The 23,023-nt window shown below is 51.7% G+C and overlaps 1 protein-coding gene across 1 annotated transcript in view; it reads left to right on the top strand.

Annotated features, from left to right (window-relative positions):
* LOC116947032 (activated CDC42 kinase 1-like) overlaps positions 1-23,023 on the top strand; it is a 323,232-nt gene that overhangs the window by 183,875 nt on the left and 116,334 nt on the right. Inside the window, exons 3-6 of the mRNA XM_076070334.1 lie at positions 9,313-9,555; positions 10,617-10,769; positions 11,894-12,189; positions 13,713-13,839. Coding sequence (XP_075926449.1) covers positions 9,313-9,555; positions 10,617-10,769; positions 11,894-12,189; positions 13,713-13,839 — 819 coding nt within the window. The remainder of the gene's footprint in view (positions 1-9,312; positions 9,556-10,616; positions 10,770-11,893; positions 12,190-13,712; positions 13,840-23,023) is intronic.

The following is a 23,023-nucleotide window of genomic DNA, read 5'->3' as shown; positions in this document are numbered from 1 at the left end:
TCTTGATGCCATCTCAGAAAAATGTAGATACGTATCCACTCAGGCAGCTGGAACTAAACTGAACTGGTGGGCTTAAGGCCCCTGTATTTATACTACTATTTATATTACTGGAAAGTTCTAGAATGTTCTAGAAGTTACTCCAATTTTACTCAGCACTAAATCTATCTCGAATGTTCTGGAAAAAAGGTAAATTTCTAAATATCACTGTCCTGGTCACAAAAGCAAAGTTTGTTGGGAATAATATCCATTTGCTGTACTTTTGACGCGTAAGCAATTAGGAAATAACACTTACTACCCAGGAACAAACAAAAAATTGTTACACTGTGATCTTTCGGAAAACACGGCGACCCGGAGCCGAGCGGAGTGTTTGTCAACTCGTGACTTTTGGTTTTCGCCGAAGGAGTCCAACGGAGACTGCTGACCCACCCACCCGCCTGCTCCCCCACTTCAGACAAAGACCATTCAGTGAAGGAGAGCAGGGGATGAGAAAATCCCATAAGCGAGTTACGCACACTTTGAAGGAAAATAGCGCACCGCAAATGCTCTGCTTGGGTCGGTCACATGCCTGCGATTATGACCGCTGTTTCCAGTGTCGACACATCCCAGCAGTGGACTTCTTTGGCACAACTAAGGCCGGAAAACACCGAGGGGTAAAAGGACACAAGTGTCTATATCATGGGACCTTTTTTGGCACTATCAGGGTATGAAAAATAAGAATAGGTTTTACCCTTTCTGGCATTAAAACAAGTGTCAAGATGTTCAAACGCAAAGCAGAAAGCTTTTGCAAGGGATCGAGTCTGCATTAACCTCACCTACTTGTGCTGAACATGCAAACAAACCGATAATATATGCATTTTCTTTGAAACGCACACACAGACACAAGTGTGTGACGCGAGTGCGTCTGTGTGTGTGCTTGCCTCAGTTATAGGTGCTCGCTAATAGCACTTGCCCCTACAGTCTGTTAAGGATAGACGGGGGATCTTTATCTTTGCCTCAGTTGGAAGCCGTTAGTTTTGGACAATCTGAGAGCTCCACTCTGTTAAGTCATCGTTTCCTGCGTTATGGATGGACCTTCTGCCGCGGCTGCCATGGGAGTGTGGAACGCCACCACTCGATTGCTTGTTGGTGCAGGGAGACACTTTGAGGCTGCGTCTCCGGGTGCAACGAAGCAACAAACCACGTGACTCACAATGTCAAGGGTGCACATTTCAAATCCACGTGACTCACAATGTCAAGGGTGCACATTTCAAATCCACGTGACTCACACTGTCAAGGGTGCACGTTTCAAATCCACGTGACTCACAATGTCAAGGGTGCACGTTTCAAATCCACGTGACTCACAATGTCAAGAGTGGACATTTCAAATCCACGTGACTCACACTGTCAAGGGTGCACGTTTCAAATCCACGTGACTCACAATGTCAAGGGTGGACATTTCAAATCCACGTGACTCACAATGTCAAGGGTGCACATTTCTAATCCACGTGACTCACAATGTCAAGGGTGCACGTTTCAAATCCACGTGACTCACAATGTCAAGGGTCCATGTTTCAAAACCACGTGACTCACAATGTCAAGGGTGGACATTTCAAATCCACGTGACTCACAATGTCAAGGGTGCAGGTTTCAAATCCACATGACTCACACTGTCAAGGGTGGACATTTCAAATCCACGTGACTCACAATGTCAAGGGTGCACATTTCAAATCCACGTGACTCACAATGTCAAGGGTGGACATTTCAAATCCACGTGACTCACACTGTCAAGGGTGCACGTTTCAAATCCACGTGACTCACAATGTCAAGGGTGGGCATTTCAAATCCACGTGACTCACAATGTCAAGGGTGCACATTTCAAATCCACGTGACTCACAATGTCAAGGGTGCACGTTTCAAATCCACGTGACTCACAATGTCAAGGGTCCACGTTTCAAAACCACGTGACTCACAATGTCAAGGGTGGACATTTCAAATCCACGTGACTCACACTGTCAAGGGTGCACGTTTCAAATCCACGTGACTCACAATGTCAAGGGTGCAGGTTTCAAATCCCAGCCGGAGATCAACTCCTCCAATTGGCATGATTGGCTTACGTATGATGCGAAATAAGTTCACCGCAAGTACGTGATGACGTCTGACAAACGCGGTTTCTCCTTTGACTAAAGGCCTTTGTTCGGACACAAACACCACCTTTAGCTGCAACTTCGACTTCTCTCCAACCGTCCCTTCCCCTCGTGCTCTCCCCTTTTATATCCGCCGAGCTCCCTTTCTGGAAGCTTCGCTCGCCCCATTTTCCTCGACCGTTTCCCCCGCATTCAACCCTCGTTTCTCCGCCTTTTACATTTGATTTTCTCTCCCAATCACTTCAAGTCTCTGTCCTTAGTCAATCCTCTTTGAGGTTTCCCTGCACCAATCAGAGGCCTTGATGCACTTGCTGACTGTTTGCACGCTTCAGTGTCAGGCAAGTGGTCTGTAGTTTCGGTCATTGCACATTACATACAACTCAGCCCATCATCTGGAGCTGGTCAAAATAAGGAGCAATGTGTCTGGTATCCTACACTAATTACTTTAATTTTAGCAGGTAAGGCCCACTGAGCTACGTAGCTCTTTCTCAGAAGAGCGACCTGGCCGCATATTATAGCTCGACGAAGTGGCTATTCACGTGGACATTTAAAGCGGTCAAATACTCTGAACGCGCAATGTTGATTCTAAATGTGGAGGGAAAGACCAGAGGACCTGAAGGAAAATCCACGGGGAGAGAGAGAGAGGGAGAACACGCAAACTCCAAATACACAGCAGGCGTCAGGGTCGGGGTCGAACCCACGACCTCCTGCGTACCAGGCGAGGTGGTTAACATCTCTGAGCCACCATGACTGCCCACTCCCACAGCAACGTGGAATTGTCACCAGAGGGGATGATGAGCGCAGGCCAGACCTCGCGTGAGGCACCGCCGCTGACCTCCGTTTTGGCCGTCGCAATCGGTTTCTGTCAGGGTGAGGAGTCGCTTTGAATCCATGGTGCAATGTCGGCGGGGGTGGGAGCCCCCCTCCCTCTGTTGTTGGCTGCTCATTGTCACAACATCTGGGGATAGTTCAAATGGAAGTTTGCGCCTTTCGAGAACCGCCTGTCGTGTGTCATGGGAACCGATCGTCACGTCAATTCGGCAGGCCCTAGCTCAGCCTGTTGCCACGCACGGCACTGCGGGCATCTCCAGCGGGCAAAGTGTGGAACTCCACGAGGTCTCTACCCTCACACTGCACCTCTGATTAGCCCCCTCACCTCCGATTGGCATCGTTCGCTACGTACGGTGCGGAAGACGTTCAACATACACGCACGAGTACATAGGTACCGGTACGTTGTCTAAAAAATGTCACTACTTGTGTGACTATGTTGCTGCTGCTGATGCTGCTTCGGCGGTGGTGCACAAGCACAGTTAACAATGAAATTAAATAGCACTGTGGCCTTAGAAGAAAATAATATACATATAATCCGCGACGTTTCAGGCAATGGCCCTTCTTCATTGCACGTAGTCACATGTCTGGTAACTCGGGAGACCACACCCGGGCGGCTGTGTGCCAATGGCCGTCTCTTGTTCCACAATAGAGGTTTTTTGGGTGGGATCGAGTAAATATAAATGTGTCTTTAAACCTGCCACCACCCGACGCAGCCAGTTTCGTAAGGTTTCTCACCTAAACGACACATGCCAATTCGTCACTAGTTCAGCACACCGGTGTGTTGGGGTGTAAACCCATTACAACATTTACAATTCGAGTAGCGTAAAGTTTTGGCAGTAATTACAAAAACCAGCATCATCAGGCAACAGCCAGAATTGTGAAGAAATCCTCCTCTTTCGGTCTTAAATGGAGGGATAAGTGTGATGTCACTGTGAGCCTAAGTTGTTCCACATGGTATCTGTCAATGATTTGGGTGTCTTCGTTGTCTAGGGTAGAGTTGAATAACGACAGAAACCTCATGGACACCAGATTCCTTTTGATATCGTCGCATGCAATGGATTGGTTGAGTGCACTTGTGAACCACGCACACGGGAACTCGACTTTAATGCAAGCAAGTGTCTTATTTACTAAAAGCCAGAATACCGGTCATTAAGATGCAACTTATACTGTTACGAAGGTATTGGCATTCATCGAAAAGCGATTCAGGCAATGCTGTAAATGCAAAATCAATCAACATAAAACAACCCAATATCAAACACTAGTGAAGGTGTTGTATGCATGACTCATCATATTACTGTTCGGCGAAAACCAAAAGTCACGAGTTGACAAACACTCCGCTCGACTGTGGATCGCCCTGCTCTCCGAAAGATTACAGTGTAACAATTTTCTTTGGTTCCTGGGTAGTAAGTGTTATTTCCTAATTGCTTATGCCTCAAAAGTACAGAAAATGGCTATTATTCCCAACAATCTTTGCTTTTGTGACCAGGACAGTGATATTTAGAAATGTACCTATTTTCCAGAACATTTTGGATAGATTCAGTGCTGAGTACACTTGGAGTAACTTCTAGAACATTTTAGAACTTTCCAGTAATATAAATAGTAGTATAAATACAGGGGCCTTAAGCCCACCAGTTCAGTTTAGTTCCAGCTGCCTAAGTGGATACATATCTGCATTTTTCTGAAATGGCATCAAGAGGCTGCAAGCATCCGGCAGATGCGTTTTGCTATGTCTGCGGCCAATTTATCAAGACAAGAGTGAAAAAGTACTCTGTGGAAGCATCTGCTAAGATGTGTGAGGCCTACAAGGCATATTTTGGCATGCCTGTCGGGGATCAAGACAAACCCTGGGCACCTCATTTCACCTGCGAGCAATGTAAAAAAACTCTGGAAGGTTAAGATGGACAATTGTTGCTTGGAATTTTATGTTATGAAGTTTGTTAAAGTTTTTAAAATTGCAAAAGTTTTAAATTGTAAAATGTCTTACAATTTTCAGTGTTATTGAAAAATAATATCACATATGAAAAATGTTGCGAGAATCTCTTACACATTAGTCATGGGTGAAATAAATGTATTTTTTAGGATGGTATAGAGGGGAAAAGAGAGCCATGAAGTTCGCTATCCCAAGAATTTTGCGGGAACCCACTGACCACTGAAGCAACTGCTACTTAACCATGGTGGACCCTTCCAAACGTCGGACTGGCAAGAATGCACCTGCTATCACGTATCCTGACCTTCCTTCATCCATCGCCCCGATGCCACACTGCCATGAGCTCCCTGTAACCACTCCTCCGGAGAGAGAGCAGCCGTCTTTAGAAGAGAGCAGCAAGTCAGAGAGCGAGGAAGACGTTGTAGATCCAGATGACAATTTCAGAAGTGTAGCTGAGGAGAGAAACCCATACTACCCCAACCAAAACGACCTCAACGACTTGATCAGAGATCTTGGTCTCACCAAGTCCAATGCTGAGCTTTTGACGTCTATGCTTAAGCAGTGGAACTTGTTGAATGAAAGTGTGCTAGTCGCAGATCAGAGGAATCGTCAACAACCTTTTTGCAGCTTCTTCACCCATCAAGATGGGCTCTGCTTCTGCCACAATGTGACCAGTCTGTTCGAGACAATCGGAATCGCCTGTAACCAGAATGAGTGGCGCCTCTTCATTGACAGCTCATCCAGGAGCCTCAAAGCTGTGCTACTCCATAATGGTAACAAGTACCCGTCTCTTCCCCTCGCTCACTCGGTGCACCTCAAAGAGGATTACAACAGCATCAAGACCTTGCTGGACGCCTTGCAGTATGATGAGTACGGCTGGGAGGTCATTGGAGACTTAAAAATGGTGGCATTCCTGATGGGTCTCCAAGGCGGTTTTACCAAGTTTCCCTGCTAACTCTGTCTTTGGGACAGCAGGGACACCAAAGCGCACTACCACAGGTGGGACTGGCCACAGCGGACCGAGTTCGCTGTGGGAAGGAACAACGTCAAGTGGGAGCCACTGGTGGACCCCCGGAAGGTGCTGATGCCCCCACTGCACATCTAATTTGACCTTATAACACAATTTGTCAGAGCTGTAGATAAGGAGTTGGCAGCCTTCATGTACCTTCAAGACTTCTTACCTAAGCTGTCTGAGGCAAGGGTCAAAGCCGGTGTCTTCGTCGGACCACAGATAAAGAAGATCTTGAAGTGCATTGAATTCCCCAAGAAGCTTACTAGTAAGGAGAAAGCGGCTTGGAACAGCTTTGTTGCAGTGGTTCGTGGCTTCCTGGGCAATCACAAGGTCGACAACTATGTGGAGCTGGTTGAGACTGGTGAAGAACTACTGCACAATGGGCTGTAGGATTCCCTCAAAGTCCATATCCTTGATGTTCATCTTGATACATTCAAGGAAAACATGGGAGCGTACTCGGAGCAAGGTGAGCGCTTCCACCAGGATATACTGGACTTTGAACGCCGCTACCAAGAACAGTATAACGAGAACATGATGGGAGACTACATTTGGGGGCTGATTCGTGAAAGTGAATTACAGTTTAATCGTATATCTCGAAAAACAACTCACTTCTAAATCTTTTGTAGTAAATTTTGTATTACTTTAGTATAATTACATGCTAATTTTGATTCATATGTTTTTTTCTGACTTTATGTGAACGAAAAGACACAAATTGCCCGTTTTCTGATTGAAAATAGGTAAATCTCAAAATATCACTGTCCTGGTCACAAAAAACAAAGTTTTTTGGGGAATAATAGCCATTTTCTATACTTTTAAGACATACGCAATTAGTAAATAACACTTACTACCCAGGAATAAAAATTGTGTTACATCGTGTAATTAATAAGGACTCGATACCACAGACCTGAAGTAGCTGTGATGCTTACTGATGAGTGGACTCTCAGCACGGTCGGCTATCCTTAGTTGCAGGTGATGAGCGGGCATCTTCTCTCGCCCGCAGCAGTCGTTGCGCGCGATGCCCCTTCCTCGTAGTGCCACGGCGATCGACGTTCACGACGCGACGCCGCAGCGACATGGCCCCACGCCAGCAGCGGCGGCTGGCGGCTTGACGCACGACGCCACCACATATAGAAACATGCGTTTTGAGCATTTGGCTGCTATACATTTCCACTGGATAACCCACTTGAAGATATAATTTGTGGCCAGGTCGCTTATGAAAAAGAGCGATATAGCTCAGTAGGCCTTACCCGATAAAATAAAATAAAAAAAGTTTTGTTTAAATGTGCAATCCGACAGAGGTGCAATGAATTGTTGCGATTCAGGGTCACCATTCCGTTCAAGAATTGTGTTCGCAGGGGTGTGATGTTAAAACCATTGTGTATGACATCATCAGCCATGCTCACTCCACTGCTGGATGAAGGTTACCTCCCTGTCACCCCCTTCTCCCCCCCCCATCACCATCTCCCGAGGTCCTGCAGTGTGACAATCCATCGCACTCATTACACACAAAGTGCTCGCCACCAATGAACCATAGTACCTTGCTAATCTCGCCAAGGAGCGTACAACATCACGCTAACTCTGGTCACCCTCGCAGCAGCAGCAGCAGCCTTTGTCTGGCCATCGAACAAAGACGGTCTCACGGCATTGTGCGCTTTCCGATGCGCTTCTGCGGCCGTCTGGAGCGTTCTTCCTTCCGATCTTGGGAAGCCACTCGGAGCTGTGCACTTGCAAATCGTCCAGATTGAAAAACTAATTTCTCTAGAACTAATTTTTGCGTTTAGTTTGTCCGTCCCCCCCGCACTTGCGATTAGCAACGGTTGGCTATGTACGGTGCGAAAGAAGTTCATCATATATTTATACAGTAAAACCTTGGATTGCGAGCATAATTCGTTCCGGAAACGTGTTTGTAATCCAAAGCACTCGTATATCAAAGCACTCATATATCAGTTGTGATCACGTGACACTCGGCAGACAAAGCGTATACGTACTGCTCGTATTGCAAGACCCTCGCTCGTTTATCAAATTAATATTTATTTTTTAAAAATTGCTCGTCTTGCAAAACACTCGCAGACCAAGTTACACGCAATCCAATGTGGTCACCGCATGGCGCGCTTTCAGATGCTCTTCTGCGGCCGTCTGGAACGCTCTTCCTTACGATATTAGGAAGCCACTGAGAGCTATGCACTTTTAAATATCGATTGACAAACTTTGTGATTAGCACGGTTGGCTACGTACGGTGCGAAGAAGTTCATCATGTATATTTATATATATTTTAAGCTGCTCAGATCAGTTCCTGAGGAAGCCCCCGGCATGTGGAGTAAAACGTCGGACATGGTCCCGTTTAACATGCGGGCGGTGCAGCCTGAAAACGCATCGCAGAGACGCACAGGCGTACAGCACCAGAAATTGCACCGCACGTAGGCTGGACGTACGCACGTACGTCGAGGATTTCTAATCGCTCGCGTTAAGTTGTTGCCGCTGTCATCGTGAACGGGCGGGCGGCACGCTTTTGTTTTGAAAGGCGATCAGTTGAAGTGAAACCTCATCCTCGTTCTGTGGCAGTAGCCAGGCCCACACAGAGGCAGACGGCGAGTTTGTCCGTGCGCCCTGCCCACCCGCCCGGCCTCTTGCTGTGCCTGGAGCCTTCAGGGAGGGAAGCAAACGTTCTCTCTTATTTTTGCTTGGGGGGTGTGTGTGCGCGTGCGTCCGTCCCCTTGTTGATGGTTCTGTGTGTGTGTGGGTAGAGCCTGTGCGTGCATGTGTCTGTGTGTCTGTGGGGAGCGGTAGTGTAGCGGCTAGCGCGCTGCGCTACGAACCTGGCGACTCGAGTTCGATTCCCGCTCATGACCAACACCGGTGACGATTATCCGAACCGGTTCTGGGCCTCCCCTAGGTCGACTCAGCCTCAAATGAGTAACTGGAGCCGTGTGTAAACATTGCCACTAGAGAGACAAAGGCGGCCGGGCGTGGTGTTGGCCACCCACCTCCTCGTGTGCCGTGCCTGTTAAGTCTATACGGGAGATCTTTGTGTGTATGCGTGCATGTGCAGTTGGCATAGTAGGGAGCACAGGTGGTCATCTAAGTCGGTCATCCCACGGCACCTGGGCCTCTTCCGTGACCTCCTTCGAGCGGGCCTTCGACACACTTCGCGTGGCCCCAAAGTGCACCCAGCATGGCACAAGCGCCGTGCTGACGTTACTGCCAGGAGATGGTGCCGGGCCTGTAGCAGCCAGATGTCAAAATCACACGCTCAGGTGTCACCCGCGCGACAGCCGGGCCGTGATACGCACCATCCGGATCTCGCCCACGTGGCAAGCCGGATCGTGAGATGTGGAAGCCGGAGCCTTTACGACGGCGGATCGGGGTCGGTTATTTCCCGCGATGGCTCCTCGGCACCACCGCTCGCCGGGCGGCCGCAGGTGCCGATCGTCCGGAATCCGGAGCGGCCGGGACGCGAGCGCAGCGCCGGCGGCACCAACGGCGCCGTCCCCCCCAGCCGCCGCGAGCGTGAGGCACCGCCCCCCGGCGCGGGCCTCTCGTGCATCATCAGCGAGCAGCACGTGGAGGTGGTGGGCGGGGCCCGCGGGGAGCGTCCCCGCCTTGGACCGGCGCTCGGCGGCGCGCCGATCACCGGGCGCTGGAGGTGTGGCGGCGCGAAGCCGGTGGGTCCCCTGTAGGACTCCCTGCCCAATAATATAACCCCCTGGCCAATAGAACTCCCTGCCCAATAGAACCCGATGGCCAATAGAACTCCCTGGCCAATAGAACTCCCTGGCCAATAGAATCTCCTTGCTCAATAGAACTCCCTGCCCAATAGATCTCCCTGGCCAATAGAACCCCCTGGCCAATAGAACTCCCTGCCCAATAGAACTCCCTGCCCAATAGAACTCCCTGGCCAATAGAACTCCCTGGCCAATAGAACCCCCTGGCCAATAGAACTCCCTGGCCAATAGAACTCCCTGCCCAATAATAGAACTCCCTGGCCAATAGAACTCCCTGGCCAATAGAACCCCCTGGCCAATAGAACTCCCTGGCCAATAGAACTCCCTGCCCAATAATAGAACCCCCTGCCCAATAGAACTCCCTGGCCAATAGAACCCCCTGGCCAATAGAACTCCCTGGCCAATAGAACTCCCTGGCCAATAGAACTCCCTGGCCAATAGAACTCCCTGCCCAATAGAACCCTCGGTGAGGTTGCCCCGTGAGGTTGCCCCGTGAGGTTGCCCCGTGAGGTTGCCCCCGTGAGGTTGCCCCATGAGGTTGCCCCGTTAGGTTGCCCCGTGAGGTTGCCCCCGTGAGGTTGCCCCATGAGGTTGCCCCCGTGAGGTTGCCCCATGAGGTTGCCCCCGTGAGGTTGCCCCATGAGGTTGCCCCGTGAGGTTGCCCCGTGAGGTTGCCCCGTGAGGTTGCCCCGTGAGGTTGCCCCGTGAGGTTGCCCCGGTGCTCACCCCCAGAATCTGTGTGCCCCCCACGGGAAGGGATGATGGCCAGCGATCGAGAATAACAACGGAGTAGCGGGCGAAGGGGGTAACGCGTGCGAACGCACGTCCGTCGCAGAGATGGAGCAACGAAATTGGCTCGGTCGGACACTTTGAGGATTCCTTCATCCAGCCGTGCATAGATCATGACCGACGATGACTGACTGACAACGACGACGATGACGACGATGACGACGATGACGACGATGATGACGATGATGACGATGATGATGTGTCACGTGCAGACGAGCGTGGCCGTCACGCTGCTGCCGCCCTCCGCCGTGTCGCACGCGGACGACCTCGCGGCCTTCATCGCGCACGTGAACGTGCTGCGCACGCTCGAACACCCCAACGTGCTGCGCTTCTACGGCGTGGTGCTCACGCAGCCCCTCACCATGGTGAGTTCCATCCCCTCACCATCCCTCACCGATATGCGTTCCTATGTGCTCGTGTTAAACGATCGGATTTCCCAAGCGGGGACCCTCTGAAGAACGAGACTTACGATTCAGTCTGGTTTTTCACGCGTAAATAAATACGTTTAGATGCCAAGGGGAGCATCACCAAAGAAGAGATCAACTCTCAAAAGCCATGCTGCGTTCGTCAGTTCCATTCCAAATGATAAACCACCGGGATGCGTCGTTGGCATTCGAGCACGTGGGCCATAGAGCCGCATTACGTGTTTGACCCTCGGTGAAACTGAATTTTAAAAATCGTAATGTTTGACGGTGGGATTACAAGAACACGCACTTACGCACGGGTATATGGGAATTAGGTATTCCTGGTTACAGTAATACCTCGATATGCGTTCTACGAAAGGTTTGGATTTATTGCCAGTATTTTTATGGTAAAAATTAATTGAAGTAATAAGCACTTACATCGCTAAATAAATAATACATGTGTCCATCTCCAGTACTATAAAAAAGAATGCATTTACATTTCTTCACTGTGTTCCTTTTATTTACGTCAGTTTTTTATGATACAGTAGAAAGAATATATTTTTTTCAATAGAAATTGTCTGTTTACTATATGAATGGTAAATTATGAAGTGTTCTAAGTATGAAACTACGTTATGAAGGCTGGGAACACATCCTCACGGTACCAATGTTATAAGTCATTCGATATACAAAGTTTCGGAATACGAACGAAACTGCAGGAACGCATCAACTTCGTATATTGACGTCTTCTTGGATACTGTGAATTTCATTCTGAATGTGGAATTTCCACCGCTGGCTCAGGGCCTTCGGCGACGCAATGTCTGATCCACAAATACGAAGGAGACATCACCCACGGCGTTCCACTCCGCTGCTCCTGACGCGGATGTCTGATCTTGACCACCTGAATGTGAAATTGTAGCCGTCACTCTGCATCTACACCAGCGGCCGTACGACAAGAAGAAGTGAAGTTGAACCCCGCGCGACGATCTCTTGAGCGCAGGGGACCGCACGACGTTTCACGGAGGCGCTAGTTTTGGCCGCGCTGACGAAAGCACGGCCGGGCCGGGCGGCGTTCCCTCCGGTTTCAGGTGAGCGAGCCGGCGCCCCTCGGCTCGCTTCGGGACGCCCTGCGCCAACGCCGGTGCAACCGCCCTCCCCCCGCGAGGCCGCCGCCGCCGCTGCTGCTGTGCCTGGCGGCGCAGGTGGCGGCGGCGCTGGCGTTCCTGGAGGGTCGCGGCTGCGTGCACCGCCTCCCCGCGGCTCGCCGCGTCTTCCTGGCATCCGGCGGCGAGCTGGCCAAGCTCGCCGTTCCCGAGGCGCCGTCGCGGCCCCGACCGCGCTGCCCGGCTCCGTGGGGCCGGCGGCGGCCGCTCCCGTACGGTTGGTGCGTCGTCGCTCGCCCCCCCCCTCCCCGAGTTGCCGTAAGGCGTAGAGATGTTTCGCGAAGGTCGTTCGTCTTCTCGATTTTCACCCGATTGGGCACCGTGCTAGCGAGATATTTTAACTACCTCGCCTGGTGGAGGTCATTGGTTCGATCCCCGACCCTTACACCTTATGTATTTTTGGAGTTTGTGCGTACATTTTTCTCCGGGTCCTCCGCTCTTTCTCTCCACATTTAGAATCAACACGCGTTCCGAGTATTTGGCTGCTTCTATCAATTTGCATGTGATAATATACTTCGTTGAGCTATCATTTGTGGCCAGGTCGCCTTGGAAAAAGAGTTAGATAGCTCCGTGGGTCCTTACCTGGTAAAATAAGACGTAGTTTAATAGTTTATCATTTTAGATTGCGCGAGTGGGCCGGCGCAGACAGCTGCGCCCCACGTGCTTGCGTGGGGGTGGAGTGGACGTGCCGTGGCTCGCTCGTGACGAGCCCGCGGTGAAGAACGTTTTGAGTGTAGCGGTCGAGGGAACGGCTCTCGCTTCCTCACCTAGTCTGTCATACTCTAGAATTAATCGGTGTGATGTAATGTTATGGGAGAAGAACAACACGGCCATGTGGGAAAGGGTGGAGCGAACTAGTCTCCTACCAATAAAACTAAACTTTTTATTTTACCAGGTAAGGCCCCGCTGAGCTTTGTAGCTCGTTTTCAGAAGCGACCCGGATACAAATGATAGCTCAACGAAGTGGCTTGTCACATGGAAATCTATAGCAGCAAAATACGCATGTCGTTGATTCTGTATGTGGAGGGAAAAACCGGAGGACCCGGAGAAGAATCCACACGACCACGGGGAGAGAGACGCCGCAAACTCCAAATATACAGCAGCAGCAGGCGTCAGTTGGCGGGATGGAACCCACGACCTCCCGCATACCAGGCGAGCTAGTTAACATCTCGTTACCGCGGCACTTTCCCCATCCCATCGTCAAGATGAGAGGAAGTCGCTCGGGACTTGACAACGAGAGAGGCGTGGAGCGGGGTAGAGACGAGGCGTTATGGGATTCGTACGGCCGTGACGCACGCCCGGGCGAGACCGAGCGGGGCATCTGAAAATCGCGGAATCGCCCCCGCGGTAATGCGTCTTCAGTGCCCATCGCCGTGTTAATTACAAGTTTTTCATATAATTGTTTTTATTTTATTTCATTTTGACAAGAGCCCGGTGCACAAAGGGTGAGCAGTCAAAATGGGGAAGGGTAGTACAGAAATTCTGGCTGGCAATAAATCGCGAAGCGGGATGCTCACGGGGTTAGGGGAAAGGGAGCGTGGTGGACTCCGCTACCCTAGGGTAGAGAAGGAAAACAAAAAAAGTTAATTAAAAAAAGCGGGGGGGGGGGGTGGGCCGGGGGGGCACATGACAGATATTTAACATCATTGAGCGACCTCGGCCAACGAGCACGAGCGGAGCTCAGCGTGGCGAGGTTGTGAGACGCTGCCGCCCCTCCCCCCGCTGGACTCGGGCCGGCCGGCAGGTGGGCGCCGGAGACGATGCGGAGCGGGACCTTCTCCCACGCGAGCGACGCGTGGACCTTCGGGGTGCTGCTCTGGGAGATGTTCACCGGCGGGAAGGACCCGTGGCAAGGCCTCTCCGTCGCCAAGGTGACGACGCGCGAGCACCTCGGCCGCTGCTGCCTGGAATCCTCCTCCTCTTTGAACTTCGCGCGGTTCAAACTGCTGCTGCTGCTGCTGCTCCTGACGCCCTTTCTCGCTTCAACACTTAAGGCTCCCTTTGTGTTTGCGGATAATTTCATTTGATTTCTATCCCCCCACAGTGAAGCATCTGGTTGCATTTAAGACACGATTGTACAAATCTCAATTCTATTCCCTTGTATATCGGTGCCCGGTGGACATTTTTTGGGGTGGTGCAATTTCCGGTGCTGTACGGATGTGCGTCTCTACGATGCGTCTTCAGGCTGCACTGCCCGCGTGTTGAACGGGACCATGTCCGACGTTTTACTCCACATGCCGGGGGCTTCCTCAGGAACTGATCTGAGCAGCTTAAAAATACATAAATATACATGATGAACTTCTTTCGCACCGTACGTAGCCAACCGTGCTAATCACAAAGTTTGTCAATCGAGATTTAAAAGTGCACAGCTCTCAGTGGCTTCCTAATATCGTAAGGAAGAGCGTTCCAGACGGCCGCAGAGGAGCATCTGAAAGCGCGCCATGCGGTGACCACCGCCTTTGTTCGCTGGCTCGCCAAAAGCTGGATTTGGCGCGATGGTTTATGCCTCCTTCACAAGATCAGCAAGGTAATTTGGCAAGCACTTTGCGTGTAACGAGTGCGTCCTTACAATTTATGTCCAGCACGCAGTACGAGCGGAGCACGTGGCAGGCTGACGTGCGCTAGTGCAGGTGCTCGCCCACTGCGCTGGCCTTCCCCCGTGCCCCGCCAGGAGTGGCCTCGCGCTCTCGCACACCGCGTCCGGCCGTGAGAGGTGCTCCCCCCCCACCGCCGGGGGGCACCCGTCGCCGCCCCCCCCTCGTCAGTTTTCCTGTCCATTGTTCCACTTTGCCGACGTTTATTCCGATGCACGTGGCCGATGTCGCCCCGTAGGGGGGCACACGGTGCGGTCGTATAAACGTCGCCACTGGGGAGACAAAGGCGGTGCTGGCCACCCACCCCCTCGTGTGCCGTTGCCGGATTTCGGAGGTGGTCCTCGCTAACACCGCTTGCCCCAACGGTCTGTTGAGTCTCTACGGGGGAATTTTGTCTTTGTAGGACAGCGTCTCTGAGTCTTTTCCGCTTCCACTCCTCACTCACTCACCCACCCACTCACCCTCCCACTCACCCACCACTCACCCACCACTCACCCTCCCCCCTGCTCAACCCCGCCTGCTCGCCGCCACCACAGTGCATATTTTTATCCCAAGACGCAGACCGCGGCGCCACCGCTTCTGGAGAGAATTGATGATTACCTCTCTGTGACTAAAGCGGCAGCGCAGCCACATCCTCCTCCACGCGCTACTCACCATGGTGAGGCCACTCCCCCACCCCTCCATCCCCCACGGGTATTGAGACTTCACCACCCCCCCCATCCATCCCACTCTACATCCGCTCGCTTCCTTCACAGAGCGGCCTTGAGTCACATGCGCCGTGGCTCGCCGCCAGCGAGCCACGTGGAGCGTGCCCGCCGGGTAAGACGCCCGTTCCCCAGAGGCGTTTGGCTTTCCCCCTTTGCAGGGAAATCCGCTGCTGGGCAAATGCCTCTCCAAGCCGTATCCCATCGGCGACAGTCCTGGACGAATAACGATCCGTCCGGTTGCTTCCGTCGCTCCGTCTCCACGGCGGACTTTCTCCGCTGGCGGCCTCTCCGCTGTTGGATCGCGACCCCCTCTGACCATCGTCCCTTCTGTGCCGGCATTCTGTCCCTGCCCGAGCCACGCTCGCCGTTCTCAGCGGCCCAGCGTGTGCAATGCCGCTCTGACGTGCGCGAGTTTCCCCTGGGGAGCTAACGGCGTGGCTTCTCACGTCCGGGGCGGAGAGCCCCCGGGGGCCCTGTTTATGCAAGGGGCTAATCGCGCGCGGTGTGCGCTTCTTCACACCGGCTGCCCCCGGGGCCCTGTTCATGCAAGGGGCTAATCGCGCGCGGTGTGCGCTTCTTGACACCGGCTTCTTATCCTGCGTACACTGTTGGGAAACTCGCCGTTGGTGAGCGCTCATTCAGGGCGGCGGTGTTGCAAGTACCGTGGCCCGGTGGCTACCTTGGTCTCGCAGTGTGTTCATAGTAGCTATGATGTAATGGTAGCGGTAGGAGTGGATGATGCCTATATTAGGTTAAGGATGATGGATCGGAAGTCCTGGCCCCATGTTTTAGCCACTGGTTGCCGCAGGCGTGCGTGGCTGTGGATCGTAACGGAGTGTTATATAGTGCCCAGGAAAGTCTCGCCGAGTGTCAAGACCGTTGCGCGTGCAAAAGCACCTGTGCACGTGGAACAAAGTCGGAACCCCCGATGGCGTACGAGATGAAAACACACGGAGATTTGTGGCATATTTCAACAAACTACGTCCAAAGTCTACATTAACCTGCCTGTCTAATGGTCAATGAATTCGGAATTATATCCTCGTAAAGTCTGGGGGGGGGTGTGTATGTTTCATGGCTCAACAATGCCTTCCCGCCTCCACGATCGGGGCACGTCCGCTCAAAACGACGCGCAGCTGGTATCCGCTCACGGGAGTCGCACGATTAATTCCTTGCCACTGAGCAGTCTGGAATTCCCGATGAGCGTTGCGGAGCGTACGTACGCTCCACATTGGTTAGCGATGCGTCGGGGGTTTTGATATTCTAACGCACGTGGGTTGGCGTTATCGGTGTGTTTTAGTTTATCCGGGCCACCCCTCCCCAACGCCGCGCCGGATGAGCCAACGTGACACTTTTGATGTTGCGCTCTCTCGCCACTCGAGTCCGGTCCCATCATGAAATCTCCTCGCCGAGTCAGCTCTTTGGAATGACAACGCCGTTTTCCGTCGCGACAGCTGGCTCCGACTCAGCGGTGGCATCCCGAACGTCCTCCGTCGGTAGCCGGCTCCAGGCCTTGGGGCCGGAGTCCGCGGCAGAGCCCGCGGCCGGCCGTACCGCCGTATCGCGAGGCTTGCGTGCGGTGCAGTCGCGGCAGCGGACGTCCGTGGGGTTGCGGATCGTTCGCCGCGGTCCGTCGGGGTGGGCGGCCGCACGCCGCTCGGCGAGACGGGACGGAGCGGATCGGCGCGAGCTCTCCGTCGGCGTCGAGACTCTCAAGGGATCGCCAGCGACTCACGGCCCGTTGACGCGAGTCGGCCCGGCGCTCTGAAAGCAACGGGGCGACAGCGGTCCGGCGTGGATTTGCAAAGCGCGCGACGTTGTGGCCGCGTGTCGAGGGGAGGCGCCGTCGTCCGTGGAGGCTGCGAGGAGGGGGGAGGGGGGAGAGGAGGGGGGGAGAGGAGGAATTCCTCTGCACACTGAGACTGTAATTACGAACGACTCCGGGCCCACGTCGGCGCTCAGTGATGACGGCACTCGCTGTTGGTGCACCGCACGTGATAATTGCAGTGTTGCAAAGCTATGCTTTTTATAATATGTTCTGGTTAATTAATTTAAAAGCTTAATTACATATTTATATTTCGACACTAACCGAGCGATGGGAACCTGCGCCAAAAGGATTAATTTCCCCCCCCCCCCCCCCCGCTATAGAAGCGACCTTCAGATGCATCTCGGGGACCTTCAGCCGCGTTCCCCTTGCATCCTGCAGCGATCTGTCTGGTCGCATTCGCTCGACTGCACTGTGGAGCCGGTGCAGATGAGTGCGCTCATCCATTGCCATCTTCGCAGAGCAGACAATAGCAACTGGCTTAAGGTGAAACGAATGAAAACCAAAAGCCCGTGCAATTTTTTGTTCAACCAATCGGTGACCGTTCTGAGACCATTAACTCACTACACTTGGGGGCCGGATTTAATTAACGCTGGCTGACTTGCCCAGCTTGTGAAGCTAAGGAAACCCGTCATTCCCACTGTGTTAATTAAAAGAGACGAGAGGCTGTTCTTGCGATGAACTTGCAGAAGTCTTAGCTGCCATACCTACACTTGGACCGGCGAGTTTTGTCCTTGTCAGCATCTTCCATGGTCTATCCACTGCCGGATGAAGGCCCCCCCCCCGCCCCTCCCCCAAGCCGATGCCGTCTCTTGCGGCGATGCGATGGTGACAACCGGACTAGTTCCTGCGCGTTTTGTGGAATTCTTGTCTTGTGCCAGAATTCTGCAAAATCATTAATAATAATCATAATAAACTCCGTATGAATCGAGCCCCCAGACAGTTCACGTAATCTTAGGGGGCTCTTGCCCGCGATTAAATTAGGTATATGTCTTTCATTTATTTTTGCCTTGGCCGCGACATGGCGTTTCGACGTGATTGTAATTCTTCCGTCTGATGCATCAAAGCGTCGATGCGTCATCATTTTCAGGTGGGTCTTTCCCGCAAACCCCGGCCATCCTCGCCGCGGATTTTGGATGACCGTCGAACAATGACGGTCACCGCATCGCGCGGCGCTTTAAGACGCGTTTCTGCGGCCGTCTGGAACGCTCTTCCTTCCGATATTAGGAAGCCACTGGAGTCTATGCACTTTGAAATCATCTCGATTGACAAACTCATTGCTTTCAAACCGCTTTTTCGGTTTAGTTTTTTATACTTTTCCCGTACCTCCGATTCGCAGAGTTGGATACGTACGGTGCGCACGTATGTACGTTATGGAAACGTGAGAGTGTGAGACAGTGGCGATTAGTCACGCACACACACACACACCTTCCCGTGACTCATCTGCACATGATCCCACCACTCGCCAAGAGTGACTGTTACCAGTATGCTGCGTGTGTGTGTGTGAGCATATATGCGTAACTGCTTATCTGGCGCCTCATCAGTGTTTATTACCGAACCTTGTGCGGTGCTGTGGATCAGAGTGAATCATCTGTTAGTTGCTCAGGATCGAGATGCTCAGGATCGAGCGAGTGAAGCGAGTGCCGATTGTGTCACCAAGTGGCGGGAAGAGGCGTACGAACTTCAGACTAGGAGGGGGCTTTTAATGACACTGTGTGTCCAGCCAGGCGTATTATTATTATTGTTGTGTTTGTTTACCCAGAAAGCGTCTCGTGAATGCGTTTCATGAGCGTCCTGCCAAGTTGGTCACAGTAGGAGGTGATGTTGCTGCTGCTGTGTGTGATTGAGTAATTTGTGGGTAAGATTTCAGCATTGGGGATGTTTGGCCATAACACCAGTTGCAATGCACAAGAAAACTAGAGGATCCGCAAGACACCCATGCAGAACAGGGGAGAAGAATGTACTCCTATACTGACTTTACGCGTCAAGGCGCCCGAGTCGAGATTTAACCCGGGGCTCTTGTTGTGAGACGCAAGCGTTACCGCTGGCCCACCCTGTACGCCCTCGTCCGTCTTTAAGTGCTGAGGTCAAATGCCGCATGGCAACCCAAAGATTATTTTTATCTTTGATTTTCAACATGATTGCCACACGGGCCATGGCACTGCGAGATTAATTCATGTGTGATGGGTCACCTCTCGACTAAACTGTAAACTATATGTTTTATTTTAGCAGATAAGGCCCACTGAGCTGTATAGATATTTTTCAGAAGTGACCTGGCCACGAATGATAGCTCAATGCAGTGGCTTATCACGTGAAAATTTGTAGTCACCAAATACTCTAAGCGCATGCTGATTTAAAATGTGGAGGGAAAAAACGGAGGACCCGGAGAAAAATGCACGCGACCGTGAAAGAGAGAGACACCGCAAACTCCAAATATGCAGCAGGCGTCAGGGTCGGGATCGAACCCACGATTTGGTGTGTACAAGTCGAGGTGGTGAACATCTCCAAGCCACCGTGCCACCCGCAGTGTTACCTTACCGCGTAGCGGCAACTCTCGATGAGCATTGGGCCAGGTTCACCTTCGATGCGTACGACCCAACACAGCCTCCGAACCATCTACACAACCATCTACACACTTTTGATTTAAAGCTTTCGTGACTGCAGTAATTCATATTCTTAGTTTTTTCGGTAAAGTCACGTTGAAGAGAAACAACAAAATAACAAAATATATATAAAACAATAAAAAATTCTCACGACGTTTCGACCAAGAAAACTAGATGATGACCGTTTGAGTTATGGTCGAAACGTCGTGAGAATTTTTTATTGTTTTATATATATTTTGTTATTTTGTTGTTTCTCTTCAACGTGACTTTACCGAAAAAACTAAGAATATCATCTACACACTTTTGACTCAAAACCTTTGAAACGCCCCCTCAACAAGAAATTTGACGTCGTGCCAGGGACAAAAAAAAAATGTCACTTGAGTCCTCTGTCAATGCCCCACACACCTGGAAATTCCACGGCTTCAAGAAATGTCCCCCGTTCACCCCTTTCTCAGGAGTCGCAACGCCGAGCCGTCGATTCTTTACGACAACTTCACTCGCAATCGAAGTCGGCGCCGTACGCAATTTGCCCGTTTCCACAATCGTGCAACGGTCGGACAGCGCGCTCGCCAGTCTGAAGCCGGCCTGCGCGAAGGCCTCGTTTAGTTTGTTCTGTTGCGTTGCCCAGACAGGATTAGGTCGTGGGGTCCCGCTGTACCGTCTCTGTAGAAGGTCGCCTCTGTGGCAACTGGGGGTAAAACAGAGCCATCACAATATTGACTTGCTCGGCGCAACTGTGCCGGCGCGGGGGCCCGGCAGGCCGTGGCGGCGGCGCGGGGTCAGCCTTCTTGGCGTCCAGAATCGATGGGAGACTCTGCGGGCCGGTAGGGGACTGGCGCGTTTCCTCAGTGGTCACGGGGGCGCCTCTCTTTGTGCGACGCCGCCGGCGAATTCGCTCGAAGTTCTAAAAAATAATGTAGGCGTTGAACCCTTACTAATTACGCGTGCTTCACGCACGTGCGCCACGGTGGCTAGATGTTAACCACCTCGCCTTGTATGCCGGAGGTCGGGGTTTTGGTCCCAACTCTGATGCCTGCTGTATATTTGGAGTTTGCTTGTTTCTCTCTCTCCGTGGATTTTCTGTTTGCACAGTCACATAGTCACTTTAAGATGTTTTTCTTGTTGGTGTTTTTGTTTGTTGCGGTTGCACCCGATTCAAGAGCCGAATGGCTCACAGGGCCATAGAAGCCAAATTACTCTAAACGCGTGATGTCGATTCTCAATGTGTCGGGAAAAACTGGGAGGACCCGGACAAAAATCCACGCGACCGCCGGGAGAGAGACACGCAAACTCCAAATTTACAGCAGGCATCAGGGTTACGATCGAACCCACGACCGCCTGTATACCAGGCGAGGTGGTTAACATCTCGTAGCCACCGAGTGGAACATGCACTTTGTCTGTGTAGGTTGTGTGCTAAGTGTCTCGCTCCTTCGCTTCTCCGTTCCCCTTCTCCAGGTCGTGACGTCACACACTTAGGGGGGGGAGGGGGGTCAGACATTTGTGACGTAGTGTGACGAGGGGGGGAGGGAAACGGTTGAGAAATGTGACGTCACATCAAAATGCGCAACTTTAAATATAAACAATAGAATTGTTATAACAAAACTGATTTTGATTACTTTTCATTATTAACTATTTGATTATTTAAATTTACTAAGGTCACATTTTATTTATTCCATGAAGGAGCATTTTGCTTCTCCATGGGAGAATGGAGAAGCATACATTTTTTTAATGATCGTCATTAAACATTTTTATTTAATTAAATGATTATACCAGGGCTTTTCTTTCTGTGGATTTTTTTAAAATTGTTATTATTACTTTTAATATCTTATAATTATAAGAGAATTTCAATATAATATTCTGAACATTGAATATTTTCAAGTGAATTTTATGCTTTTTAATAAATGTTTTCTTCTACAACATCAGAGTGCAGCGCCACATTAAATACGCACTACAATGACAATAGTTTAAAGCGATTTGAAGCATGTTTTATTTTCAAAATGGAAATATGGTTTTGGAGGGGGGGGCAGAGCTTTGTGACGTCATATTTGAGGGGGGCTCTGACTTTTTGTGACGCCGTGTGACGAGGGGGGGAGGGGGGTCAAAAATCGGTCAAAATCGCGTGACGTCATTTATGGACGACCCCTAAGAGGCCTCTCTTGCTCCGTGTACCCACCTGCCCCTACCCACGTGTGCGGCAGTGGGTGACGGGCAGAGAGGCCGATGCCTCTGTCACAACACTGAGCCGGGGCAGCTGAGGTCCTCCTGGCTTTGAGCCCTGAGGCTGCTCCCCCCCCCCACCCCCCTAAGCCACCGTGGCGAGTGTGTGACGGCGTGGAGAGAAAAGCACCGTCGATCAAAAAAATTAATCATCGTCCGTAGTTCACGCCAAACCAGCGCCGACGGGTTAAAACCAGTTTAAACGGTGTCAAACCAGTTCAGATTTGGGGTTCAGATGTGGGCAGGTGATGGACGCGGACCAGTGACTCTGCTGCGCGTTTGATTGTCAGGACCCCGGCTTCGTGCGGACTTTTGCCCGTGCCGGCTTTGTCCGGACGTTCGGGCATAAGCGACGCTGCCGAGTTGGCGTAGCGGCTCCTCTCTCGGGGCTTTTCCATGCGGAAATGTGGAGCCCCCCCCCCATTCCGCTTGCGGTGAACGACACAACCGGCCAATCGCTGCCTTGGGCAACAATTAAGAGCCGTGCGGGGCAAGTGCTGTTAGCGAGTAGCACCTCTGAAGGCCGCCACGGCACACGAGGAAGTAAGGGGTGGCCAGCACCACGCCCGGTCACCTTTGCCTCCCCAGTTACGATGTTTTTTTAGGCTGAGTCGACCTAGCGGAGGCCCAGGACCGGTTCAGATAATCGTCACTGACGTTGGTGGCCGTGAGCAGGAAATGAATTCGGGTCGCCGGGTTCGTAGCGCTAACCGCTGCACGAGTTTCTATGCCATCTGGGGATTCGAGAACATGGAGTTGCTTATTCAACAGATTACCCTTCCCCCCCCCTAACAATTGTGCATTGTAATTACATCCACTGCTGTATGAAGGCCTCACCCCGTGATTGCCATCCCTCTCGGTGCAGGCTATATCATATTGGTGGCAAAGATTGAAGCTCCATGCCATAGGACACACAGCGAGACATTACTTTACTAAACAAATACTAATATATAATCCATTAAATCAGGTTTTGATTTTATTTCTTGGTCCATCCACCCAAACGGCTGTTTAGGACCCCAGCGTTGTTTTGGCAGCATTTGCTCCGTACTGGACACCTGTGAAAAGAGCTTCATAGCTCATCGGATTCCTCCAACTTGACAGCAGAGGCAAGA

Source organism: Petromyzon marinus, chromosome 28 (assembly GCF_048934315.1).
Source record: "Petromyzon marinus isolate PM22_M1 ecotype Great Lakes invasive population chromosome 28, UKy_Petmar_22M1.pri1.0, whole genome shotgun sequence".
In the NCBI taxonomy this organism is placed as follows: Eukaryota; Metazoa; Chordata; class Hyperoartia; order Petromyzontiformes; family Petromyzontidae; genus Petromyzon; species Petromyzon marinus.
Note: the sequence above shows the minus strand (reverse complement) of the source record. Positions and strands in the feature narration are given on the sequence as shown.